The 25,992-nt window shown below is 49.4% G+C and overlaps 1 protein-coding gene across 1 annotated transcript; it reads left to right on the forward strand.

The window, feature by feature from the left end:
- Positions 1-6,039: 6,039 nt before the first annotated feature.
- Positions 6,040-7,988, forward strand: LOC127306459 (AAA-ATPase At2g46620). Its single transcript, XM_051337099.2, has one exon. The coding sequence runs from the start codon at positions 6,168-6,170 to the stop codon at positions 7,701-7,703; it is 1,536 nt and encodes a 511-aa protein (XP_051193059.1). The 5' UTR covers positions 6,040-6,167; the 3' UTR covers positions 7,704-7,988.
- The last annotated feature ends 18,004 nt before the right edge of the window (positions 7,989-25,992 follow it).

The following is a 25,992-nucleotide window of genomic DNA, read 5'->3' on the forward strand; positions in this document are numbered from 1 at the left end:
AGAATTCTGCTATTTTGTATTTCAAGAAAAGTTGTTCTGGAAACATTCTCGGAATTGGACGAAATAAAAACAGAAGTTCTTATTTTTCTGTCACGTAGACGGAGTCAAAAGGGGAGAAGGAGAAGAGCCAGGGGTGGGCCACACAACAGGCCGGCGCGGGCCCCTCCCAGGCTGCGCCAGGGTGTTGTGTGGGCCCACCAGGCGCCGACACTAGATGGGTTTTGTGAAACCCTAACCCTAGTTCCCGACTATATATAGTGGGATAGTTTGGCCGGCCAAAGCTGCTCCGTACGCAACCCTAATTTGCCACCTCTCCTCCCTCCCAGTTTCTCCTGCTCCGGCTTGGGCGAAGCCCTGCAGGAATTCTTCTCCACCACCACCACCACGCCGTCGTGCTGCTGGGATTCCGTGGAGATCTACCACACCTCCGCTGCCCGCTGGAACGGGGAGAGGAAGGGCTTCATCGACACCGTACGCGCGACCGAGTACGGAAGTGCTGCCGGATTGCACCGGGGATGATCGTCTACACCAACAACGAGATCTAATCTCGTAGGCTTTGGAAATCTTCGAGGGTTAGTCTCATATCAATCTCGTTGCTTCGATCTTGTAGATTAGATCTTGGGTGTTCCATAGATTAGATCTTGGATTTATTCGTCTTGCGGTAGGAAATTTTTTGTTTTCTATGCTACGAACCCCATCAGCCAGACGGGACCTTGATGCTACTCAGGACTTCAAAAAAGATCTCCTTCTCCTCTTTGGTAAGAGCGTAGCTGGCAGGACCTTGATACTTCTCTGGATTCAGGTTGTTTCCTTCGTGGATACTTTGCTGGTCCTGCCGTGCATCCAGTGTATGTTTTGTCTTCCCATACACGCCCAAGAAGTTTAGCAGGTTCACGCAAAGATTTTTTGTCACGTGCATCACGTCGATTGCAGAGTGAACCTCTAAGAATTTCCAGTATGGTAGCTCCCAAAATATCGACTTCTTCTTCCACATGGGTACGTGTCCGTCAACATCATGCGGAACAGATTGTCCGCCAGGACCCTTTCCAAAGATCACTTTTAAATCCTTGACCATATCATATATAACTTCCCCAGTAGGTCGGGTAGGCTTCGTTCGGTTATCTGCCTCACCTCCGAAATGCTTTCCTCTCTTTCTTACGTGATGTTGTTTTGGAAGAAATCGACGATGCCCCAGGTACACATTCTTGTTTCCCAAATAATTAATGTCAGTCTCACCTAAACAGTGTGTGCATGCATTGTATCCCTTGTTTGACTGCCCTGAAATGTTACCAAGAGCAGGCCAATCATTGATGGTTACAAATAACAACGCTCGTAGGTTAAATTCCTTTTGTTCGTGCTCATCCCACACAGGTACACCTTCGTCACGCCACAACTCTAAAAGTTCTTCAACCAATGGCCTCAGGTACACATCAATGTCGTTGCCGGGTTGCTTCGGGCCCTGGATGAGCACTGGCATCATAATGAACTTCCGCTTCATGCACAACCAAGGAGGAAGGTTATAGATACATAGAGTCATTGGCCATGTGCTATGACTGGAGCTCTGCTCCCCGAAAGGATTAAAGCCATCTGTACTTAGACCAGATCTTAAGTTCCTTGCGTCATCTGAAAATGACTTGAACTCTCTGTCGATTTTTCTCCACTGCGACCCGTCAGCGGGGTGTCTCAAAGATCAAATCTTTCTTACGGTCCTCTTTGTGCCATCGCAACAACTTGGCATGCTCTTTGTTCTGGAACAAACGTTTCAACCGTGGTATTATAGGAGCATACCACATCACCTTCGCAGGAACCCTCTTCCTGGGGGTGGACTCGCCCTCAACATCGCCAGGGTCATCTCGCCTGATCTTATACCTCAATGCACTACATACAGGGCATGCATTCAAATTCTCGTACTCCCCGCGGTAGAGGATGCAGTCATTGATGCATGCATGTATCTTCTGCACCTCTAATCCTAGAGGGCAGACAACCTTCTTTGCTTCGTACGTAGTAGAGGGCAATACGTTCTCCCCTGGAAGCATCTTCTTTATTATTTTCAGCAACTTTTCAAATCCCTTGTCAGAAGTACCATTCTCTGCCTTCCACTGCAGCAATTCCAGCGTGGTAGCCAGCTTTTTCTGACCATTCTCGCAATTTGGGTACAACAGTTTGTTGTGATCCTCTAACATTTTCTCCAACTTCAACCTCTCCTTTTCATTTCCGCAGTTCATCTTCGCATCAAGAATGGTCCGACCCAAATCGTCATCCGGGTCATCAAAAATCGGCTCATCGAAAATGGGCTCTTCTTCAGCTTCGTCTTCCCCCATTCTACTATCACCGTCTTCAGTGAATAAGGGATAGTTGTCACTATCCTCTTCTTCTTCGTTGTCTTCCAATATAACCCCTCTTTCTCCGTGCTTGGTCCAACAATTATAGCTGGGCATGAAACCGTTCTCCAGCAGGTGGACGTGAAGGGTCTTTGAGGTAGAGTAATCCTTCATATTCTTACAGGAACTACATGGACAATACATGAAACCATTCGACCGCCTGTTTGCCTCAGCCACGCTGAGAAAATAATGCATGCCATTAATGAACTCGGGATGGCACCGGTCACCGTACATCCATTGTCGACTCATCTGCATTTTATATGTATATCAAAAATCATTAAGTACACAACATCGTGGATATATGAGTGACCAACTTAATTAATTAATATTCAAGTTCATCACATAAAACTAATTGTTTTTTATAAAAAAGAAGAGGGGCTCACCGAGGTGGTACCGTGCCGGCTAGGGGACGACGCTGGCGATCGACGGCGGTAAGGACGAGGATGATACTAATTAAAACCTACAAAACATACCATAATTTCAGCTTAAATTGCATATAAAAAAATAAAATCACTAACTTAGGCATTTCATCGAACACCTTGCTTGCACTACAAAATAGTACTAGTTAAAACTACCAAAGAAATGAGCTAAATTAGGAACGCCGGAAGGGAAGGATGATATTGCTAACCCTTAGATAGATGGGTGCCGTTAATCTTGTTAAAATGGTGGAGAAAAATGAAGATTATTGGAGTGTGAGAGGTGCAAAATATTTGGAAATGTGAGAGAGGATGAGAAGGAAATGAGATATGCAGGGAGCTCGGGCGCCGCCGCGCGCTGATATAGGGCATGGACCCTTTAGTACCGGTTCCTTACATGAACCGGTACTAAAGGTGCAGCCTTGGCCCCACCACCGCCTGAAAACTGGGCAGAAACCCTTTCATACCGGTTCGTAACACGAACCGGTATTAAAGGTCCATAACAAACCGGTATAGATGTCCCCCCTGGAACCGGTATTAATAACGCCTTTCGTACCGGTTCGTAAGGGAACCGGTACTAAAGGCTTAGATGGATGAGAGGTTTTCTACTAGTGGTGTTAGAGATTGCCTTAGACCTTTCACAGTGGGTGTCTTTTAGCGTGTGATCATATGCAAAATATCTATGTGGCATTATAGTTAATGAAAAAAGATAGTAGTGTTGTATCTTAGCTAAAAAACAACACTTGCATAGAACCATGTGCAAAAATACAATCCTAGCTCAATTACATGCATACATATAAGTAGATATAACAATTAAGAAACAATGCATTGGAGCAGTGGTGTATCTTACCTAGGATAATATGCTAAGAACCAGTTCATTGTGAAAGACCTTAGACTACCTACAGTGGATTATCATAGCTTATTATCATGCTAGATGCATGAAAAAAAAAACTGATGGGTCACGTCAATTAATGATGGAAAAGATAATAACAATATCATACGTAGATACTGTATCATAGCACGTAAAATTAAAAATAATAATTTCAAATAAATTTTGTACATAACTTTTTATTAAGATTGTACATATAAATCAATAAATATAATTACTCTACGATACTACTAGGTGATACTAAGCCTCGTAAAAATAGTATCGTACATTAATATCGTATGCATGACAGATTGACAGTATGATACTACAGACTCTTCATGTTATGACTTAGGCTGGTGCCAACGCACCGCCCGCCTCCAGCCCCGCCACGTCAGCTTTTGGCCCACTCTCACCCCACTCTCACCCCACTCTCACCACACGGTGCCAATGCACAGGCTATAGTGCCAGCTTTAGTTCTCTCTCCTCCACGTCAGCTTTTCTCTCTCTTCAACATGAGCATATCTTTGTTTACGTTACAACAATATAAATAATGCAAGGAAATTATTTTATTGAACTAAAATTGTTACCGATTACATCATAAAAAAAATTACATAAAAATCTGAAAAAATTACATAATCTAGGAATTAGCCCACACATGCTCCATCAAATCATGCTGGAGCTGTGTATACATCGGTGAGTCCCTCATTTCGGTGTCCATCTGAATCCTGGCTGCTAGGCTTGGTGGTGCATGGTGGTGTATTGCAGGGCCGACATTTGAATCAACTGTCTCATAGATGTTGTCCAAATTTTGTCCACGCTCATCGTCAATGATCATGTTGTGCAGAATGACACATGCACGCATGATCAATCCAAGAGTACGCCTGGAGTAGGAGCGTCCCGGAACTGCTAGAATGTTGAACCTAGACTTCAACACTCCAAAGGCACACTCGACATCTTTGCGATGCGCTGATTGAGCAGCAGTGAACACTCGCTGCTTTTCATTTTGTGGAAGAGTAACACCTTTCATGAACACCGGCCAGGAGGGGTAGATGCCGTCGGCAAGGTAGTAACCATAGTTGTACTCGTGTCCATTCATCTATTGTATCTATTGTATCTATTGTATCTGCAGCGGCTCCATAAGCTAACAGACGCAAAGCCGCAGTACACTTTTGCAGGGGAGAGAAACCAGCACGGTTGAGAGCATCATTTCTTTGGGTGAAATACGGAGAGTATTCACCCAATCTAGCCACAATGGTCAGGAAGAGGGATCGTCTCATCCGATACCTTCGCCGAAAGAAGCTCGGAGGATAGTTGCAGTCGTCGGCGAAGTAGTCCTCGAAGAGCCGATCGTGGGCACCCAGACGATCACGCCTGATGAACTGTCGGCGGCGCCGACGTCTTGGCACCACCTCCTCGGCTTGCATCTCCTCCTCATACTCCTGCTGGAATGCAGCGATGAAATCACCCTCCACTCCGTCGCTCGAACTGCTGCTGGATGAAGACATGGTGTAGAGTGGAGTGGAAATGGAGAGTGGAAATGTATAGGGTTTTTTGAACCAGCAACGGCTAGCTGACGTGGACCAATCGCGTCGCGGCACGTCAGCTAGCCGTTGGGCCCTGCCGCCCCACTCCCGCCCCGCTCCCGCCCACTCCCGCCCGCCTCCAGCCCGCCTCCCGCCCGCCTACCGCCCGCCTGCCTCCCGCCCCCCCCCGCCATAGCGCCGCCCCGCCTCCGCCCCTCTCCCGCCTCCCTCCCGCCGCCAACGCGGGCGCCCGGCCGGGCGGGAGCGGGCGCTACCGCCGGCGCCCCCGCCGGCGCCTCGCCTCCGTCCCGCCCGCCTCCAGCCCCTCTCCCGCCCCGCCCCGGGCGGTAGCGCCCCGGCTGCCGCCCGCGTTGGCACCGGCCTTACTTTGGCGAAGATTTACGTTGGCCACTTGGCCTCACCGAAGATGCCCCAAGTTCCGAGGAGAGACGTTTACAGAAGCGGATAGAAAATAGGAGTATCAGAGATTCAGGCACATCAACTGCTACTATCAATGTGTGGTAATAATGCAGGAATTTGTCAACCACGCACCTGTTCCAATCACCTCAACCACACCAATTACACCAGAAATCTCATCTCAATCAAGAAAAATAAAAAAAAACGGAGCAGATAACGCGACGAGTCCAAACAGTTTCAAACCACCACAAAAAGGAGGCCATATGAAATTCAGAAAAAAGAGAAATTCGTATCCGCTACGCCTACGCAAGCAGCAGCAGCAGCGCCTTCTCATCCCGTGTACCCCTCTGCCTTTCTTTCTTTGACGTGCGCCAATCCCGACCAGACCATAATCGCCAACCCAACCACGCTCTCTACTTAAAACCCCACGCCAACCTTCCTTCCCAATCTCTCTCTCTCTTCCTCCCTCCCAAACAAACGAAACCAAACCAACCGACGCGACCGAATCAAACCGCGCAACCGTGCGCGCGACTCCTCCTCGTGGGGTCAGCCGCCGCGCGCCATGCCGCTGCCGGACGTCGTCGGCGTCCTGGCCTACGCCGCCCTGGCCGCGGTCGCGCTGCGGGCCGTGCTCTCCTACAAGTCGGCGGCGCACGCGGCGCGCCGGCTCTGGCGCTGGGCCGACGAGTGGGCCCAGGCCTACCAGTACTACGACGTGCCGCGGCTCGTCGCCGCCGGCGACGCGGCCGAGAACCCGCTCTTCCGCAAGGCGGCGGCCTACGTGTCGTCGCTGCCCTCCCTGGAGGACGCGGACGCCGCCTGCCTGCTCTCCTCCCCGACCAAGACCAACGACTTCTCGCTGCAGCTCGGCCCGGGACACACCGCGCACGACGCCTTCCTCGGCGCGCGCCTCGCCTGGACCAACGCCGGCGCCGACCGCCTCGTCCTGCGCGTGCGCCGCCACGACCGCACCCGCGTGCTGCGGCCCTACCTCCAGCACGTCGAGTCCGTCGCCGACGAGATGGAGCTCCGCCGCCGCGAGCTCCGCCTCTACGCCAACTCCGGTAGCTCCGACGGCGCCGCACCGCGCTGGGCGTCCGCGCCTTTCACCCACCCTGCCACGCTCGACACGGTGGCCATGGACCCGGACCTCAAGGCCCGCGTCCGCGCCGACCTCGAGACCTTCCTCAAGGGCCGCGCATACTACCACCGCCTCGGCCGCGTCTGGCGCCGGAGCTACCTGCTCTACGGCCAGCACGGCACCGGCAAGTCCACCTTCGCCGCCGCCATGGCCAGGTTCCTCGGCTACGACGTCTACGACGTCGACCTCTCCCGCGCCGGCACCGACGACGACCTCCGCGCCATGCTCCTCGACACCGCCCCGCGCTCGCTCATCCTCGTCGAGGACCTCGACCGCTACCTCCGCGGCGGCGGCAGCGACGGGGAAACCTCCGCCGCCAGGGCCGCCAGGGTGCTCGGCTTCATGGACGGGCTCTCCTCCTGCTGCGGCGAGGAGCGCGTGATGGTCTTCACCATGAGCGGCGGCAAGGACGGCGTGGACCCGGCCGTGCTGCGGCCGGGCCGGCTGGACGTGCACATCCACTTCACCCTCTGCGACTTCGAGGGCTTCAAGGCGCTCGCCAGCAACTACCTCGGCCTCAAGGACCACAAGCTCTACCCGCAGGTCGAGGAGGGCTTCCACGCCGGCGCGCGCCTTAGCCCCGCCGAGCTCGGCGAGATCATGCTCGCCAACCGCGCCTCCCCGAGCCGCGCGCTCCGCACCGTCATCAGCGCGCTGCAGCACGTCGCGGCGCCGCCTGCCAGAACCAGCTCCGCGGCCGCGGCTCGCCCGCCCAGGCTCAGCTCAAGATTATCCGGCCACCTCGACGAGCCCAACACGGCCGCGTCCGAGTCCAACGCGGCGAGCCTGTCGCCAGGCGGGTTCGGGAAGGAGACGCCCATGCGAGAGTTCAAGAAGCTCTACGGCCTGATCAAGATCAGGAGCCGCAAGGAGGGCGGCGTCGTGCCGGTGGACGACACGGCGGGCTCGCCGCACAGGCGGGTCAGCGACGCCAGCGCCACCGAGAAGGACCGGTGATTAATTTTTTTGGTTTCGCTTCTCCGTCGTCCATCACACTTGATCGTGATCTCTTAACTTTTAAGTGTACCTTTTTTGGTCTTCTCAATTGTAATTTGGGGGTTGTACATTGTAGTCTAGCTAGTAAAGCAAATTGCAAAGGATGGCACAAGTTGTGCACTCATCAAAAATATTTGAAAGAACAAGTTGTACATAAAAGACTACCTACACATGCTTAATTATACCACAGATGTACCACTAGGTTTGGAGGAAATAATGTATAAAACCTTGGAGAGTTCCATTCCACCACATGTTTTTTCTCCAAGCCTGACCTCAGCTGCATATATGCCATGAAGTGGTAGCTTGGCAGGCTGCCCACCCTAGATTTCCTGGTCCCTCTGTCCACATATGGGTATTTGAATCGAAGGTGAGATTCCATTGCCAACATTCCACACCCAGTAGAATCTCCAAAGAAAAAGGACTATGTGCTCAATATTCAGCTTCTAGAGTTTACAAAAAGTTGCTCAATTTCAGTTAAGAGGATGGTAAACAATGCTCAATCATACTCTCAGTCACACAAGTTGTGCACTCCAGAAATATATTTCAAAGGAGGGGATGTACGTAAAAGACTACTGGATAGTAGCCACACATACTTAATAACATAAGTACAAATCCCAGATTTATCGTCCACATAATAACCACTATTTAGAGGTATTGAACGGAAAAAAGTGACCACGATAGCAGTAGTAGATAAGGAGGATTCAGTCTCGATTGGTAAGGCCCTTTAGTTCCAATTTTGCAACCGGGACTAGGGAATCGGGACTAAGAGCAAGTCCAACAGCACCCCTATATTTTCTCCCCTATATCTTCATGTAGGGGACACCCCTAAAAAGATTCCTCCCCTATATTTTTCTTCTTTCCAACAGCTCCCCTATAATTCCTCCCCAATGTCATATTCACATGTATTTTAATAATGTAGAGCCCACATGTAAGATTTATAACAAGACATAAACATGGGTTGGGGCATGTATAGGGGGCACCTCCACAACCCCAATGCATAGGGGAGAGAGGGGGGTTGAGTTGGGGACACCAATATTTAGGGGAGGCTATAGGGGAGCTGTTGGAGCCATATTTTTGTTGTTTCTTCCCTATATTTAGTATAGGGGTGGTTATAAGGGTGCTGTTGGACTTGCTCTAAAGCCCCCTCTTTCCCACTTCCATTAGCTTTGGTCGCATGTTATTGATATTAGTGAAAGAGCATATCTCCTTTAGTAAGTGGTTTTGGTGTTGATGACAATAATTATATATGACTAATTTTGTTATATAAGATTTGAAGGATGTAGCATGATCGGTGTGCCCAAAAGTTGAAGAGCTTGTAGGATATGATATGTTATTCTTGTGTGGTTTTTGTTGGAAGAAAGAATAGAAGAGCAAGAAAGAAAAGAAGAAGAAGATGTACACAAAACATTCAGCTTCCAGAGTTCACTTTCGGTCGAACAAGTTGTGCACTCAAGAAAAATATTTCAAGGAAGAAGATGTACACAAAAGACTACTGTCTAGTAGCCACACATGCTTAATTATTGAAAGTTCCGAGATGGTAAACCTAGAGGGGGAAGTGAATAGGTTTCTACACATTTTAATTTTTTCTTTGTAGTATTAGGCTTTGCGGAATATAAATGTGAGTTTAATACAAACTAGATGAGACAACCTAGATGATAATGCAAGTAACTCAAGCATGAAGGCTCTTACATGTTAGATAACACAAGTAAAGAGTTCGGTTAGAGATAACTAAAAGCACGCAGACACAAAGATGTATTCCCGTGTTCCTTTTCTCAAGAGGAAAGTACGTCACGTTGGAGAGGTGTGGGATCCCACGAAGGATTTCCCAACACCACAAAGGCTCACCTTCTTCTCCGAGCCTATCCCATGAAGGAATAGCCCTTTCACTTGTGGTAGATTTTGAGGCAGCATCCAAACCTTCACAATCTTGCCAGGAGCAAATCCACAGAACGGATGCATCCGGACGATTCTGGCCACCTAGGCTTTCCAAGAAACCCTAGAGAACAGGTATCTTGAAGAATACAAAGGGGAACAAGATTTTGGCTCGGTGAGACGGTAGATCAAGACCTCCTCTAACTTTCCTCATAGGGATTTGAGTTTGAGTGGAGGAGGAGGGAGATCTGTGGCTTTTGGTGCTTGCAACAAGGGAGTATGAGAGAGAGCTCAAGAACAGAGTATAGTGTAATGCCTAACTGTTCTAACGTAGGGAAGGGGTATTTATAGTCCAGGTCAAAATCCAGCCGATGGGGAGTGTCCATCTTAGCATCTGATCAAAGTGGCCGGCCTGCCGGGCGTGGCGCCGGACCAGCCGGTGAGTCACCCGGTCCTACCGGGTCTCAGACCGGGCCAACCGGCAGCAATCGGGCGAGGCACCAGGCGAGCCTCGATTGCCTACTGGAGAGCATCCGGTGTGCACCGGCATGGGAGCCAGCCTATGCCGGGCCGTCCGGCAGGGACCGGGCGAGGTGTCGGGCCGGCACCTGGGCGCTTCCTGGTTTGCCCCGGTTAGCACAAGCACCACAGCCGGTCGACGCAATTATATAAGTACAAATCACAGAATTACGTTATTAGACATCTCCACATAATAACCGCTACTTTGCGGTTTTGAATGGAAAAAAAACGATCACTTAGATACCGCATAATCAGCCTGACATGGGAAAAGGTTTTGCAGTTTTCCACATATCCACCTATCCGTACATCATAAACCCGGTTTGTGGGGCCATATTTTCAGCTTCCCATGTCACTAGGAAAAAGATGTGCCCCTAAAATTTTAGCTCGAGCACACTTAGAAGCCCTTGTGCCACCACCGCCTACCGTCCTAGATTTGAGTCACCCGCGACACCACGTTGCCGAGAAGTTCCCCTCGCGTCGGCCGCCTCTCCATTACCCTCACTCGTACAGGTCATGGCACGTGTTGTGGGTATACTTTATGGGTATATCAACGGCATGGCCTAGATCCGGCAAGCCCGGGTGGCCCATAGTTGGTGATGTGGCATGTGGCCCATCGGGTGGCCCAGTTGCTGTAGATCTTGAAGGATGAATTCCAGTCCAGGAACAGGAAGCCGGATCCCAACCGACCTACGAAGGAGGCCGGATCCGTAGAGGCCCATAAGGTATCCGGATCCTGCACGACATAGATGGAAGGCGGATCCTTGACGTTCACGGCAAGACATTGTACCATAGTTAGGCAACTTGTATTCCGGCTAGGACTCTCCATGTAAACCCTAGATCCGTGCGCCTTTATAAGCCGGAACCCGGGAGCCCTAGAGGCACAACCACAACTCATTGTAACAACGCGAAAGCGCCCAGATAATTCCAGAAAAAGCAGCAGTAGGCCTTGCCATCGTGCAGGTGGTCCGAAGCTGGGTAAATCGCGTACCACCGTCCCGAGGACTCTCCGCCCAATGGCCCCTTCTTCTTCTCCCCTCCATGAGGATCTCTCCTCTGGAGTACCGTCGAATAGGCTACGACAGCACGTCTCGCGGCCACCAGCCATGGACCAATTGTGGAACACCGTGGGAGGCGTTGACCAGATTGGAATTTCCTTGACCGGATATGCTTGATGGATGGCGCCGCTGGAGTTGCTATTGGAGATGATATGGCCTGCAACTACACCGTTAATGGTCATGACTATACCATGGGGGTACTATCTAGCCGACGAGATCCATGCATCATGATCAATATTTGTGAAGACCATAACAACTCCCACTAGAAAAAGGCAAGCTCACTTTGCGAAGTGCCAAGAAGCATATCAGGAAGACATAGAAAGAGCCTTTTGGTGTGTAGCAAGCTAGGTTTGTAATTGTTGAGGTTTTCATGGTTTTTGGGATAAGAAACCCTTCATAGGATCAAGACTTCTTGTGTGATTCTACACAATATGATCTTGGAAAATGAGAGGGGTGTGGACCTCCCTTCGATTTTGACAATGTTAGTTGCCATGTGAAACCAAGCAGAAACCGGATTGGATCCAAACATTTTGTCATACATACCGGCAGATTGAAGAGATGGAGACACATACCCAAGTCCATGATGATCTTGTTGAGCATATGGCAGCTATATGGCCGCTGGTCTCCAATTTTATTTATTTCATTTTATATTTTTGTAATGTGTGTTTTGAACTAGTCTTTGCATTTTGGACAATCCATTTATTTGTGTAATTATCATATTTAATTAATTATTGTAATTTAGATTATTGTTGTATCGTGTATTGTTGAAACAGTAATAAAATTTGATTTATATTGTTGTTATATTGATAGTAACCTGGTAGCCTGGCCTTAAAGTTGCATAAGCCATGAAGTGGTAGCCTGGTAGATTGCCTGTTCAAGTATAAATGTATTACCTAATCTCTTTTATTATATTGGTATTTTGGTTTCATTAGCTAGAGAAGGTACAATGGCCACCCTGAATTTCATAGTTCCTCTGTCCACATGTGTCATTTCAATCGACGCCGAGATTCCACTGCCAGTCTTCCATCCGGCAGAATCTCGAAAAATAAGTGTTGAACAGTCAGCTTCCAGATCTTACTAAAGCTTGCTCAATTTCAGGTAAGAGAATGCTAAACAATGCTCAATCATACTCTCAGCTTGCTTAGCACCAATTAACTAACAGATATGCCCAGCGCGGTTTTGCACTATGCATCAGTGCACCAACCCTTGCCATCAATCCCGGCTTTAACGCTAACTAGTCAGGACGACCGGACCACCGTCGATGGTCCCCGGCCCTCGCCGGCATCCCGGCCGGCCGGCGGCAACCCCGAGGCACCCGCCGGAGATCACGTTAGCAGCTGTGTGCCTGCCAACGGTCAACGGGACCCCTGGGTTTTGTTTTATGGACTGTACCTCCCCATGATTGACTACATTAACAAAAACAAGTGCAGGCAGGCTACAACCAAATCGTCCACTGTGATTTGAGTATAGTTTGAGCGTTGTTGCAACTTCGACATCTGGCTGCTTTCAGGCGTCGCGTTACGCTGGTGCTTGTCTCGAGCTTAATCTACTCCGCCCCAACACTGGAATTCTGTATGTAGCTCGGGTGGTGGTTCATGCGAGAGCTGCACAGTTTCCTCGGAAGTTCACGCGTGTTAGAAGTCCTGTCCTTTTCTTTTCGAACGGATAATCTGCATTATAACGACGGTGTAAGAACTTTTATAGAAAGGACCTCAAAGAAAAAGAAAATTTACAATATGCTCCAGTTGTTTTTCCGTTGAGCACTCTAAAAGGATTCGTAGAAACATGATCAATTCCTAGAATGCCACCGAGGAAGATCGCCCTCCCGACATGGCCATATTGCCTTCGCCACATGGGGAGGGTCGTACATGCACAACCACGCCAAAGCCAGCGAAGATCCTCCGATGGAGGAAGAGCATGCTTCAGGAGGCATCAAACTCGAGCGTAGCAGGGCCATCCTCATGGCTGAAGGTAGCAGTATCGAACCTGCGTCATCGTCTGGGAACTGCCGCCAAGGGTGCATGCGGCAACTCCGACGATCACCTCCACATCTCCCCGGGCATCGCATCGCTCATCCCCCACCCCTCTCCGACGACTGACCATAAAGAGCAGAGTCGCGATGTCTCTTCCGTGTAGAAGCAAACACAGAGAATCGGCACAAAGCTAGGCCTTATTGATGGAGTGAATCTCCAACTCGCGGACCATCACGTTCGGCTCCAACCGAGTACAAAAGATCCCGCTATGTTACAAATTTCCTAAAATCATTACGGATGCACACAACCCCACTACAAAAAGGAAGAATAAGAAGAAACAAAAGATCCCGCCATGGTGATAAAAACCTTGTAGTTGCAATGCAAACAACCGCCAAGACAACACCTGGAGTCAGTACTGCCTGGAGTTCGTGCTCTCAACACAATGCCTTCAACAAGGCTATTGCGAGGCACAACCAATTAAGGGCAAACCTTATATTTTCACCATTGAGCAAGTCCGCCATCTCAAATGATTCTTAGAACATAGAATTAGGAAAAAATGCGGGATCAGAATTTCATGACCAGTTGAATCCTTTAGGATTTGAAACCTGAAGGGTATTTCTTCAAGTAGCGTTTAACTCACAAGTAAAATAGAGAAAAATGTAACATGATGTTTGAGTGAACGGAAACTTTCCTCCGAAACATGTTGTAATATAGTTCTATAAGATTTTTTATGCATTGCTAAGGATTCCAATCCTACAATGAAACAAGCAACGCAGAAAAAAATTAAATGGTGAAAATTCTACTCCCTCTGATTAAAAGTAATTTCTTAAATTGAGCAATAATTTTGAATCGGAGGAAAGTATAAAATTTCTATTCCATTCATTTTAATCAAACGAGGCCTATGTTTGGAGTGACTGCAATTCGCCGGTATAAGGGCATCTCCAACCGGGCGACCCAAACGGACGCGCTGGGCCGTCCGTTTTGGGCTGTTTGCGTACCCGAGCGGACGCGCGGACGGAGCCCCGCGTCCGCGCGTCCGTTTGGGGCGCACGCTGCGCCCAACGCAGCGGCCACCCATTTGGCCATTTGGCCTATTTCTTTGGAAAATAGGTCCTCTGGCCACAGATCCTTATAAACAATGTCTAACAAATATAGAATAATATCTCGTGAAACATAGAAGAAAATATAATAAACATAAAATATTATCAAATAGCATAAAATATTATCAAATGTACCATGATAAATCAAATAAAATGTGCCATAGTTTGAGAAAAATATAAAAATTACAATTGAGATTGTCTAACTCAATTTGGGCGCTCGAGGATCTCCTTCTGTCTCTTCTCGAACCAAGCTCTCTTTGCCTCGCTCATGTTGGTCAAGTCGGCGTTCATGATGAGGTTGTCCTCGGCTTGGCGTTTGAGCTCAACTTCCTTCGCCTTCAGCTCCACCTCTTTGGCCCTTGCCATTGCTATGAGCTCAAGTTCTCTCTCTTTGACCTCAAGTTCTTTAGCTTTGGTCTTGGCCTTGACCTCTTCAATCTCAAGCTTCTTCTGCTGGACATCAAAGAATTTCTTCCTGTCCTCTTCTTTCTCCCGGCGCCTCCTCTCATCCCTCTTGTCCGTGGACACCTCTCTGTCCGCATGCATCTCCTTCAAAGTGCCGTACAATAGCATGGACGAAGCATCACGCTTCATGTCGGCTTTGGTTGACTTGTGGCCGCGTGGACGACTTGCACGAGAAGCGGAGCTACCGCAAGGCTGCCCACCATCAAGGTCAATGACAGTGGCATCTTTGGCGGGATTGTTGCCAGTCAAGGTCGCCATGTACCCCTCGTACCCCTCCTGGAACTTGGGGGTGCCGTGGAGTTCCTTCCAACAATGAGGGAAGGCAAAGGTCTTCTCTCCATTGTTGACTTTGTAGAATTCCAAAGCTCGCCACACCTAGAGCAAAGTGAGACAACAACGATAAACAGATGTGCAAACATCGGATGAATAAGTTGAGGTTAAGAATCATACCAAGTCCTTCATACCCATGCCACTAACGGGGACCCGCTTCGCGTGATCATACGCCGTCTGGAACTTGTTGCATTCCGTTTGAATTGCTCCCCACCTCTTTTGGAGCGATATTTCGCTGCGGTCGCTCTCAAATGGCTCCTGTCCATATTTGCGATGTTCATGGAAGTATTCATAGATCCGGCGCCAGAATGCGGTCCCCTTCTGCTCGGCACCCGTCAACGCATCTTGCCCGATGGTCAACCATCCATCGACGAGCACCTTGTCCTCCTTCTCCGTGTAGTTGGCGGTTCGTTTGCTTACCCGGCGGGCTCGAGCTTGTGCAGCTGCGGCTTGTGTGAGGCCCTCACCGAACAACGGCTCCTCCGCGATGTTTATGCTGCCGGGACCGGCAGTTGTGCCCTCCTGTGTGTCAATGGGAGGTGGCTGGGGAGCCTGCTGTGTCGAAGGATATGGCAGGGTCGTCGGCATTGTCTGCGCGAAAGACGGAGGGGCCTGCATGGTGGACGGTGACTGCGCGCGCGCGGCCGACATATCGTCGAACAGGTTGCGTGCACCGGCCATCGCAGCTGCTCCCAGGTTCTTGGGGCCTTTGGAGTTCGCCGGCGCACGGTTCAGGTCAATGGACGAAGGTGACGGCCCCGTCATGGACTCGCCCACCTCCGGTGACCCATCCCGTGACTGGTACGCCTGCCGCCCTGAATGCGCCCCCATTTCGTGCCCAAACGGGGCAGTCGGTGGGGCAGTTGACCTTGGAGGAAGGGGCCGGGTCACGGACGAGGCCGAGCTCCCCCGCGAGGCCGCGCCGGTGCCGGGGATGATCATGTGCTGGCCGAGCGCTGCGTGGCCGTAAAAGAGCATGGCCTGCGCCTGCTGCTCTTGAAGGAGAGTGGTCTTCGCGAGCGTTTGGAGTTCGAGGAGCTGCTCCGCTGCCCGCACCCGCTCCTCCTCGGCGGCGGCGGCCTTCTTCCGCAGATCACACGCCCTGCGCCGCTCCGCCCGCTTCTTGCTCTCCATCGCCCTCTGCTCCGCGGTGAGGTCGGGCTTCGCCTTCTTCGTCGGCGGCCCGGGCTCCACGACCACCGGAGCGTCCAGTTCAGGAGCCGCCTCCAAGGCAGGAGCGGCAACGGCCGCGGGCAGTGCCTCCTCTCGGATGGTGGCGGTGGTGGCGGTGGCAGCGGCAGTCGCTTCGTCGGCCATCTCTAGGTTTTGGGAGTACAGTGGAGTGTTTCTGTTTTGGGAGGCAGACAGGCGGGCCAGGGGCGGACAAGGGGAGGACGCGAGCGACCAGCCTTTCGCGTCCGCGGCCACGCAAACTCGTCCAAGATTTGGGCCAGGTTTGGGTCGTCCCGGACGCCGCGGCCATCCGTTTTAGGGATGGATCCGCGCGCTGGGCCGCGTTTTTGTCCATTTCGACCCATCCAGACGCGCGGGCGTGGGATGGGTCGCCCGGTTGGAGATGCCCTAAACAACGGCTGATTTAGCATCTGGTGATGATTGGGACCTGCCGCGCGCGCCCGTCTCGCGAACCGCGGGATTTCGATGATTGCGTTTGGCACGGCCGTGCTGCCTTTTTCGGTTTTCTATTGCGCCGCAGCAACTAGTGTATAATAATGTACTCCATAATTTTATTCGCAAAAAAAGGCACTACATAATTTTATTCCTTGAATTCATTCACAGGATTTATGCTGCAGCGCACAGCTAGCTCGTAGTTGTGTGGAGTTTATTACCAGCCGCCCGCTGCAGAGGCCATAGGTGTTCTCGTGTTGTTCCAGCTCCTTTTGCTCCTGGCAGGAGTATCTCTGTCCGATGAACTGTGCCTAGGTTGGCGAACGGCGGACAGCCTCACAGCACTACGGGAAAGCCAGCCTCACAGCACGCACAATTCGCCAGTTGGACAGCATCCAGCGGTGCACCGCATGATCGGAATTATCAATCATCTTTTACGTGATCTAATGGAACTCTCGGAGACTAAGCAAGATACAAAAACCAGCTTGAAAGTCGATATTATGAAAATCAAATACAGAAAATGTCTGAACATTAACCTAATCCTAAGATCAATTACCACTTTCTGAAAGTCAATACTGAACGATTAACTCGACGTTGTCTGCCTCCAGTAGTAGGGAAAGAGTATAATTCCGGTGCAGCTGGAGATCGGCGGCACGGCAGGCTAATCGGAGTCGTCGTGTGGAAGCCGGCATCATGTCCGTGCCGTAAAACGCAAGGAATCGTAGGGATTATCTTACACGAAGAGCTAGCAGCAAAAGACTTTCGATGCTGGACTTTCGGGGAACCTTTGACATGATGAGGAGACAAATTTGCCTCCTGTCTAAATAAACTCTATCCAAGTCTGCGGTCGCTTCATGCATGCTTCTGGTTGTCAAAGAGGCCGGACAGCGTGATTGATTTTTGTTCTGGTGTTTGGGCCTTTTTGGTTTAGCACATCATCATTTTGCTGCTTCCGTGTTCCCTGTTCAAAGGATTTTCGTGCATGTCACCTGAATTTTTTCTCTTTTCTTTTACGTGGAATTTCATACTTCCTCCAACATTTTGCTAGATCAGCGATTACCTCCAGCCTCTGCGAGAATAAAATGTCCTAAAGACATTAAGGACAGGGGCCGCGCGTTGCTTCGGACATGTTGATTACATACACGTTTTAAATATAGGCACATAATATAAAAAACAGAACGTCTAACAAAGGATAAGCGCTATAAAAAACAAATTGTTCGTGCCGGCATAATTTCATATGTAAATGAAACACTACCCAACGAACTTACAGGAGGAAAAGCGAGTTAAAATAATAATTCATTATAATTTCTACGCAAATACAACTGTCGTTCCAATTTGCAATTTCTGCTACTCCCTCCGAACCATAATAAGAATTATGGTTTTGGTTCAAATTTGAATTAAAACCTACCAAAAACGTAAGTAGTCCCAACTTATATGTTCTGCAAACAAAAGGTTAAATTCTTAGCAAATGGACTAAAATGAGTGTGATTTGAAGCACAAAGTGTTTTTTTTTTGCCATGCACACAATTAAAATAAAATAATAAAATTAAAAATGCACATCCACAAACTATGGCTCATGCTTGGCGTCCATACAATAGTTTAATAATTGTATCTAAAAACCCAATGCTCCATCAATGGTTTCTTGAGAAAATACGAAATGCAGAATGTAAATCTACCAGTGTTCTTCCAGCCTGGTCACTGTCACAAATCAGAACTCAAGAGTTAAAATGAAAATAATATATATCAGCCGCTAGCTAGTCCCACCTACCTTGAAATCCAATGCTTCAATACTTTAGATCCCAACATCACATGGAGGTTCTTAGGGGAAGACAAACTAAAATCTGTAGGTAAAAGATCGTGATACGTAGTATCCTCGATCTGGAAGAAGAACTTCAACCGGGAGAGAGGGGAGAGAAAGCATACCAAATTTCGAGCGGAATCAATAATTTAAACAACAAAGAACGTTAACTACCAAATAATTATCAGCCATGATTTCTACAAAAAATTGACAAACAGTAACATATTTATGTCAAACCCTTTATACATCTCTGCTATAGAAATGAGTCTTCTGGAGAAGTTCATCGCAAGTTAGTATTCCTTTAAAAAACAAAAAAATTAAAACATATCTATAGTGCATAGACCAGAAAGATCAGACTGGAAAATATAAGTTAGTAATTTTTGATGGTTCTGAAATACTCTTGGAGTTAATCTGTGCATACCTTCTTCTTCTTGGTGCTATGTTTTCCGGCAGGACATCGCTCCAGGTTTGCGTGAAGCACATGGGTACCTACAGGCAAGAAGAACCATTCGTCAATGTTTCTCCTTCGTCAATCACCTTTGGTACAATGCCGCAGAGGGATTACCAATCCCAGTCTGCTGCCTTCCAAGCCTCTCCCCACCTCTCCTCTCCTCACCTACCTGCGTCCTTGAGAGTCAGCCGACGGCGACCGGGCCGATCTGATGTCCTCACCGCCGGAGTAGCCGGCCGGAGATGGACTAGGAGAGGCGCCGGATTTAGGGTAGTTCTTTTTAGGTGTAGATCTAGTGTGTTTTGGCGTGATGCCCGCTTTTGGCGTGATGCCTTTCTTCGGCTTGATGCCGGGAGGTTCTCGCCGGATCTTGGGAGCTGGATCCGGCGCCGGCTGGTGGTACTCCGTCTCGTCGTCGTGCTCCAGTGGATGGAGCCAGCTGCGGTGAGAGGTGCTGCCACGAGCTCCTCTGCAATAAAAGCTTCTGGCTGTGCAAGATTGCTGGCTCTGCAGCTGCTACCTCCTTCTTCTTCGACCGGCCGTGGTGGCGAGGGAAGAAGTGGAGTTTGTGTGCTGGGGGTTGTGGTCTGCTGGCGGTGGGGTAGTGTTTGCCCGGTGCTGTGGCGCGGTGCCGGCCATCTTCGGACTGGTGCCTCCGGAGAGCTTCTGAGGTGGAAGAAGAAGGAGCTCCAGGTTTCGATCCTCCCCTTTTTGAAGAATAAGCGCCTCCATCGCCCCTTCTCTTGTTCGGCTCTTCTGGCGTTTGTCTCGTTCTTCCCGGCCGGCCATGGCGGCGAGGGGGAGGGAGGGGACGCTGCTGTTGCTGCTTGGATGAGGAAGGTTCATCTGCTGCTGCTTTGTGCTAATCACATGGTTGACATGATTGTCGCCATGATCCGCGGCCAAGAAGATCGCCGCTCTTGCCGTCGTTTCAACGACGCTTCTTCAACCTCCAATTCGGAGGCCCTGGGTAAAATGTTCCCACCGACTGAAATAATATAAGGCAGCTCCTGGGGTCTTCCAGACCCCTCCTTTGTGCAAAAAAAAAAAAGTCAAGCGCTTGGGCATCTAAAGCATGAAGAAAATGATTCGTCATCCATGGGACGATGAGGATATGAAGCGGATCAATGGGTGAAAGAGAACGGAGAGGAGGGGAAGAGAATCGTTCGCGTTATACTAAAGGTTATGGCATGGCTGTCTCTTCATATGCCTGCGGCAATTAAAAGAACGCCGACCTCTCATATGCCCGCGGCAGTTAAAAGAACGCCAACTCAGTGTGGCGTATAAATTTTTCTGTGACAAAACTAAGAAAATATTGAACAAACAAATTGTTTTTGCTGATATGGCAGGCTGCTGATGTGGATAGGCTGCGTGTGAAGAGAAATGGGATCACCTATTATAAGAATAGAAAGATAAGCCGTACTATCTACAGATACATATGCTAATGTCCAGTAGTAATCAATTGATTAGCCCATCAATGATTAATTAGTCCATTGCACACCGAAGCAGTCAGCCCAAATATCCATTAACCCATTAGGGGTACAGCTTTAAGCCATTTTGGAAAGACCTGATCGATCGTAATTCCTAAATGCAGTTTCTTCTCACGGTGAATCTGCCTGTGTGCGTTCCAGCCGCCTCTTTCCGTGCGTCTCGCTGCTAGGGCTGAAGGGCACTTGACACTGGCACAGCTCGCCGGGCGATCCCGCCGTTGCCTCTGTTAGCGTTTGTTTTTCTGTATACATACGGTATGGAGTAGTACTCCACCCGTACTCTATACATCTTTGTATCTTATCCTCAGGGGTTTTTCCTGTGATATATAACACGAAACCGATGCCCAAAAAGGGTACGCATCGTTCTCCGAAACAATCGTTCTCTCCAACATGGTATTGAGAGCTATCCTCTTCCCATCTAGCCGCCGCCACCGGTGCTGACCTCCTTCACCGCCGCCAGTCTCCTTCCTCCACAACAAAACAACCAGAAACTTCTCCCTTCTCTAGATCACGACCAAACCTCTCAATTCCCCTAGCCTTTTCTCCGCAAAACCCTCCCTCCTCTCAAACCCTAGTTTTGCCATGTCTTCCTCTACACATCAGCCGGTCACCATTGCTGCTCCGCCGGCTACGAAGCTCAACCGCGACAACTTCCTCTCCTGGCAGACGCAGATTCTGCCCTCTCTACGTGGCGCCCGTGTCATCGGTTTTCTGGATGGCACCGAAAAAGCTCCGCCCGAGACCCTGGAAGCAGAGGACGCGGACAAGAAAACAATCACCATCCCCAACCCCGAGTATGAGACCTGGGTCACCAAGGATCAAGTTGTGGTGAGCTTCCTCGTCAATTCCCTTGGCGATGATCTACTCTCTCATGTGTATGGTCTGGTTCACGCCGACGAGGTTTGGAAGGCTATTCTTGAACTTTTTTCCACCCAATCCAAGTCTCGTGTTTCATCGCTGCGTGGAGCTCTCACAAATACGAAGAAGCTTGATATGACTGCCTCTCAGTTTCTCACCAAGATGAAGGGTTTTGCCGCTGAACTTGCTGCTGCGGGAAAGAAAGTCGATGATGATGAGCTCAAGGACTACATCCTCAATGGTCTTGATGGCTCCTACACCCCTCTGGTTGCCTCCATTAATGCAAATCCCTCTACTACACTTGGTGACATGTGTTCTCAGCTTTTATCCTATGAATCTCGTGAGACTATGCTTGTTGCTACAGGTCAAAACACCGGCACCTTCACCTCCTCCATCAACGCTGCCCCACGCCGTCCTACTTTCTCTCACCATACACCACCCAAGGCCCCCATCCTTCTTACACCACCATCTTACTATGCCACACCACCACCACCACCGCAGCCCTATCATCCTCCACCACAAGCCTATGCCCCTGTACCCTATGCTCAACCTCCACCTCAGCCCTACATACACCATCCCTATGCTCCTTCCTACTCCCACCACCACAACCACAACCACACTATCCTAACCAGCAGCCGCGCCCACCTCTTCCGCCGCCAGCCCCATACGGTCAGCCTCGACAGGATCGCCACCCAAAAGGAGGCCGAAGCAAGGGCCGTGGTCGCCAGGATAGGGTAGCCAGCCCGTGGCAGCCGGGGTCCTCTGTCAGATCTGCAAGAAGGAGGGCCATCCCGCTACGGAATATTGGTGGCGCTATGTGTAGGATAACGTAGCATAGAAAACAAAAAATTTCCTACCGCGAACACGAAATCCAAGCCAAGATGCAATCTGGAAGATGGTAGCAACGAGGGGATTATCGAGTCTCACCCTTGAAGAGATTCCAAAGCCTACAAGATGAGTCTCTTGTTGCTGCGGTAGACGATCACTTGCCGCTTGCAAAAGCGCGTAGAAGATCTTGATCACGGCGCCACGAACGGGCAGCACCTCCGTACTCGGTCACACGTTCGGTTGTTGATGAAGACGACGTCCACCTCCCCGTTCCAGCGGGCAGCGGAAGTAGTAGCTCCTCTTGAATCCGACATCACGACGGCGTGGTGTCGGTGGTGGTGGAGAAATCCGGCAGAGCTTCGCTAAGCGTGCGGGATGTGGTGGAGGAGAGAGGGCCGCTAGGGTTTGGGAGAGGGGGGCGCCGGCCACTAAGGGGTGCGGCCACCTTGTGGTCTTTGGGTGGCCGGCCCCCTCCCCTTGGCCCCTCATTATATAGGTGGAAGCCCCAAGTGTTGGACTACAAGTCTCCGAATAAGACCCGAACCAAAAACCTTCCATGTGATAGGGAAACCTACCCAAGGTGGGAATCCCACTTGGGTGGGATTCCCCCCTTCCATGTGGGGGGGTGGCCGGCCCCCATAGGGGAGTCCACTTGGGACTCCTCCCCCTTAGGGTTGGCTAGCCATGGGAGGTGGAGTCCCTCCGGGACTCCGCCTTCCTTAGTGGTTTCTTCCGGACTTTTCTAGAACCTTCTAGAACCTTCCATAGAACCTTCCGAATCATTTTAAATCACATAAAATGACTTCCTATATATGAATTTTATTCTCCGGACTATTCCGGAACTCCTCGTGATGTCCGGGATCTCATCCGGGACTTCGAACTCCATTCCATATTCAAGTTCTACCATTTCAACATCCAACTTTAAGTGTGTCACCCTACGGTTCGCGAACTATGCGGACATGGTTGAGTACTCACTCTGACCAATAACCAATAGCGGGATCTGGAGATCCATAATGGCTCCCACATATTCAACGATGACTTAGTGATCGAATGAACCATTCACATACGATACCAATTCCCTTTGTCACGCGATATTTTACTTGTCCGAAGTTTGATCATCGGTATCACTCTATACCTTGTTCAACCTCGTCTCCTGACAAGTACTCTTTACTCGTACCGTGGTATGTGGTCTCTTATGAACTTATTCATATGCTTGCAAGACATTAGACGACATTCCACCGAGAGGGCCCAGAGTATATCTATCCGTCATCGGAATGGACAAATCCCACTGTTGATCCATATGCCTCAAATCATACTTTCCGGATACTTAATCCCACCTTTATAACCACCCATTTACGCAGTGGCGTTTGATGTAATCAAAGTACCTTTCCGGCATAAGTGATTTACATGATCTCATGGTCATAAGGACTAGGTAACTATGTATCGAAAGCTTATAGCAAATAACTTAATGACGTGATCTTATGCTACGCTTAATTGGGTGTGTCCATTACATCATTCATATAATGATATAACCTTGTCATTAATAACATCCAATGTTCATGATTATGAAACTAATCATCTATTAATCAACAAGCTAGTTAAGAGGCTTACTAGGGACTCATTTGTTTGTTTACATAACACACATGTATCAATGTTTCGGTTAATACAATTATAGCATGGTATATAAACATTTATCATAAACATAAAGATATATAATAACCACTTTTATTATTGCCTCTTGGGCATATCTCCAACACTATGGTGATGACAATGATGATGATGATGCGCCTCATGAGCACAAGGCCAATACAAATTGGGTCCTTGATACAGGTGCCACAAATCATGTTGTTGGTCAATTAAACAAGCTCCAAGTTCATGAATCCTATCAAGGTCACGATCAAATCCACAATGCTAGTGGACAAGGTATGAAAATTGCTAATATTGGTCATTCAGTTTTGCACACCCCACATAACCCTCTTCATCTTCGCAATATTTTGCATGTTCCTAGTTCATCCATGAATTTAATTTCCGCTCACAAACTTACCTTAGACAATAATGCCTTTGTTGAAATTGATCCTTTCTTTTTCTTGATTAAGGACAAGGCAACACAGCAAATCATCTTTAGAGGGCCGTGTTGTGATGGTCTCTACCCACTTGTTCCTGTGTTCATGGAATCCTCCAAGAATGCATTGGTCACCGTCAAGCCTTCTTCCTCCACATGGCATCGTCGTCTAGGGCATCCTTCTTCGTTTATTGTTCAGCAAGTTATTAGGAAAAACAATCTCCCATATACTCCAGAAATAAGTTCTTACATATGTGACCCATGCCAGCAGGCTAAGAGCCATCAGTTACCCTATCATGTTTCCACTAGTGTTTCCTCGGTTCCCTTGGAACAAGTGTTTTCTGATGTTTGGGGTCCTGCTTGTATGTCTTTAGGCAAACATGCATACTATGTAAGCTTCATCGATGATTTCAGTAAATTTACTTGGATATATCTCCTGAAAAAGCGCTCTGATGTGTATCAAGTGTTTCTAAATTTCCAGCAATATGTTGAGCGCAAGTTTAATATAAAGATTATCACTATGCAAACTGATTGGGGTGGTGAGTATGAAAAGCTTCATGGCTTCTTTCAAAAAGTGGGCATTACACATCATGTCTCATGTCCGCATGCTCATCAACAAAATGGGTCTGCCGAACGCAAACATCATCACATTGTTGAGGTTAGCCTTGCCCTACTTGCTAATGCCTCTATGCCATTGAAATATTGGGATGATGCTTTTCTCACAGCCACTTTTCTGATCAATCTCATTCCCTCCAAGGTTCTTGATTTTGCAACCCCTACGGAAAAACTCCTTCACACCACACCAAACTATGACTCTCTTCGTGTTTTTGGTTGTGCTTGTTGGCCCAACTTACGCCCCTACAACAAACATAAAATTTCTTTTCGGTCTAAAAGGTGTGTGTTTCTTGGTTACAGTCCAATTCACAAAGGGGTCAAGTGTCTAGATATTGCTACTGGCCGTGTCTATGTATCCAGAGATGTTGTCTTTGATGAAAATGTTTTTCCTTTTGCTGAACTTCATCCAAATGTTGGTCGTCGTCTTCGCGAAGAACTCCTTTTACTTCCTCCCGAACCATCCTCCTCGGTAGACACAAATAGGGGTGTGCATACTAATGATCAATATTTTCCAGTTGTTCCTGTTGTTGATCCTATACAGGTCACTGTTACCGAGGAGTCGCCAAGTTCCTCTGAAGTTCCGCAGCAAAATTCTCCTCAAAATTCTGCTCAAGACACATCAAATATCAATGCTGAAGAAGATGTAGCTACAGGCCAAAATTTCCCAGATTCTGAGGCTGATTCTGCCCCAGAATCGGCTCTGGATCCCGTGCCTGACGGCCCTGACGCGCCGTCCCCTGGGCGTACGTCCCCGCGCCTCTCCGACGACGCCACGTCCACGCCAGGCCCCGCCTCTGCGTCGCGTTCCGCGCGCCCCGCCACGTCTCCGCCCGTGAGTGGCCCGGACACCACTCCGCCTCGGTCTCCGTCCCCGCCACCACGCGACAGCCCGCAGTCCCCGCCACCCCGCGACAGCCCGCGGTCCCCACCACGCGATCGCACGCTCTCCGACGCTGCTCCTGCCCAGTCTGGTGGTGGGGAAGCTTCGGTGACAGGGGAGATTCGTGACAGGAGGATCTTCTACGTCACCTGGCGCTGCTGCTGAAGCTGGATCCTCTGCACCAACAAATATTGCAGCCCATCCTGCTGCTGAACCGCGCACTCGTCTACAAAAATGTATACGACAACCGAAAACTCGCACAGATGGTACAATTCGGTGGGCATTGTTAACATCTACAGGAGAGCCTGAAAATTTAAAGGAAGCTTTG

Source organism: Lolium perenne, chromosome 1 (genome assembly GCF_019359855.2).
Source record: "Lolium perenne isolate Kyuss_39 chromosome 1, Kyuss_2.0, whole genome shotgun sequence".
Taxonomy (NCBI): domain Eukaryota; kingdom Viridiplantae; phylum Streptophyta; class Magnoliopsida; order Poales; family Poaceae; genus Lolium; species Lolium perenne.

Coding starts and splice junctions, on each gene's coding strand:
- LOC127306459 (XM_051337099.2), top strand. CDS start 6,168: ATGCCGCTGCCGGACGTCGTCGGCGTCCTGGCCTACGCCGCCCTGGCC.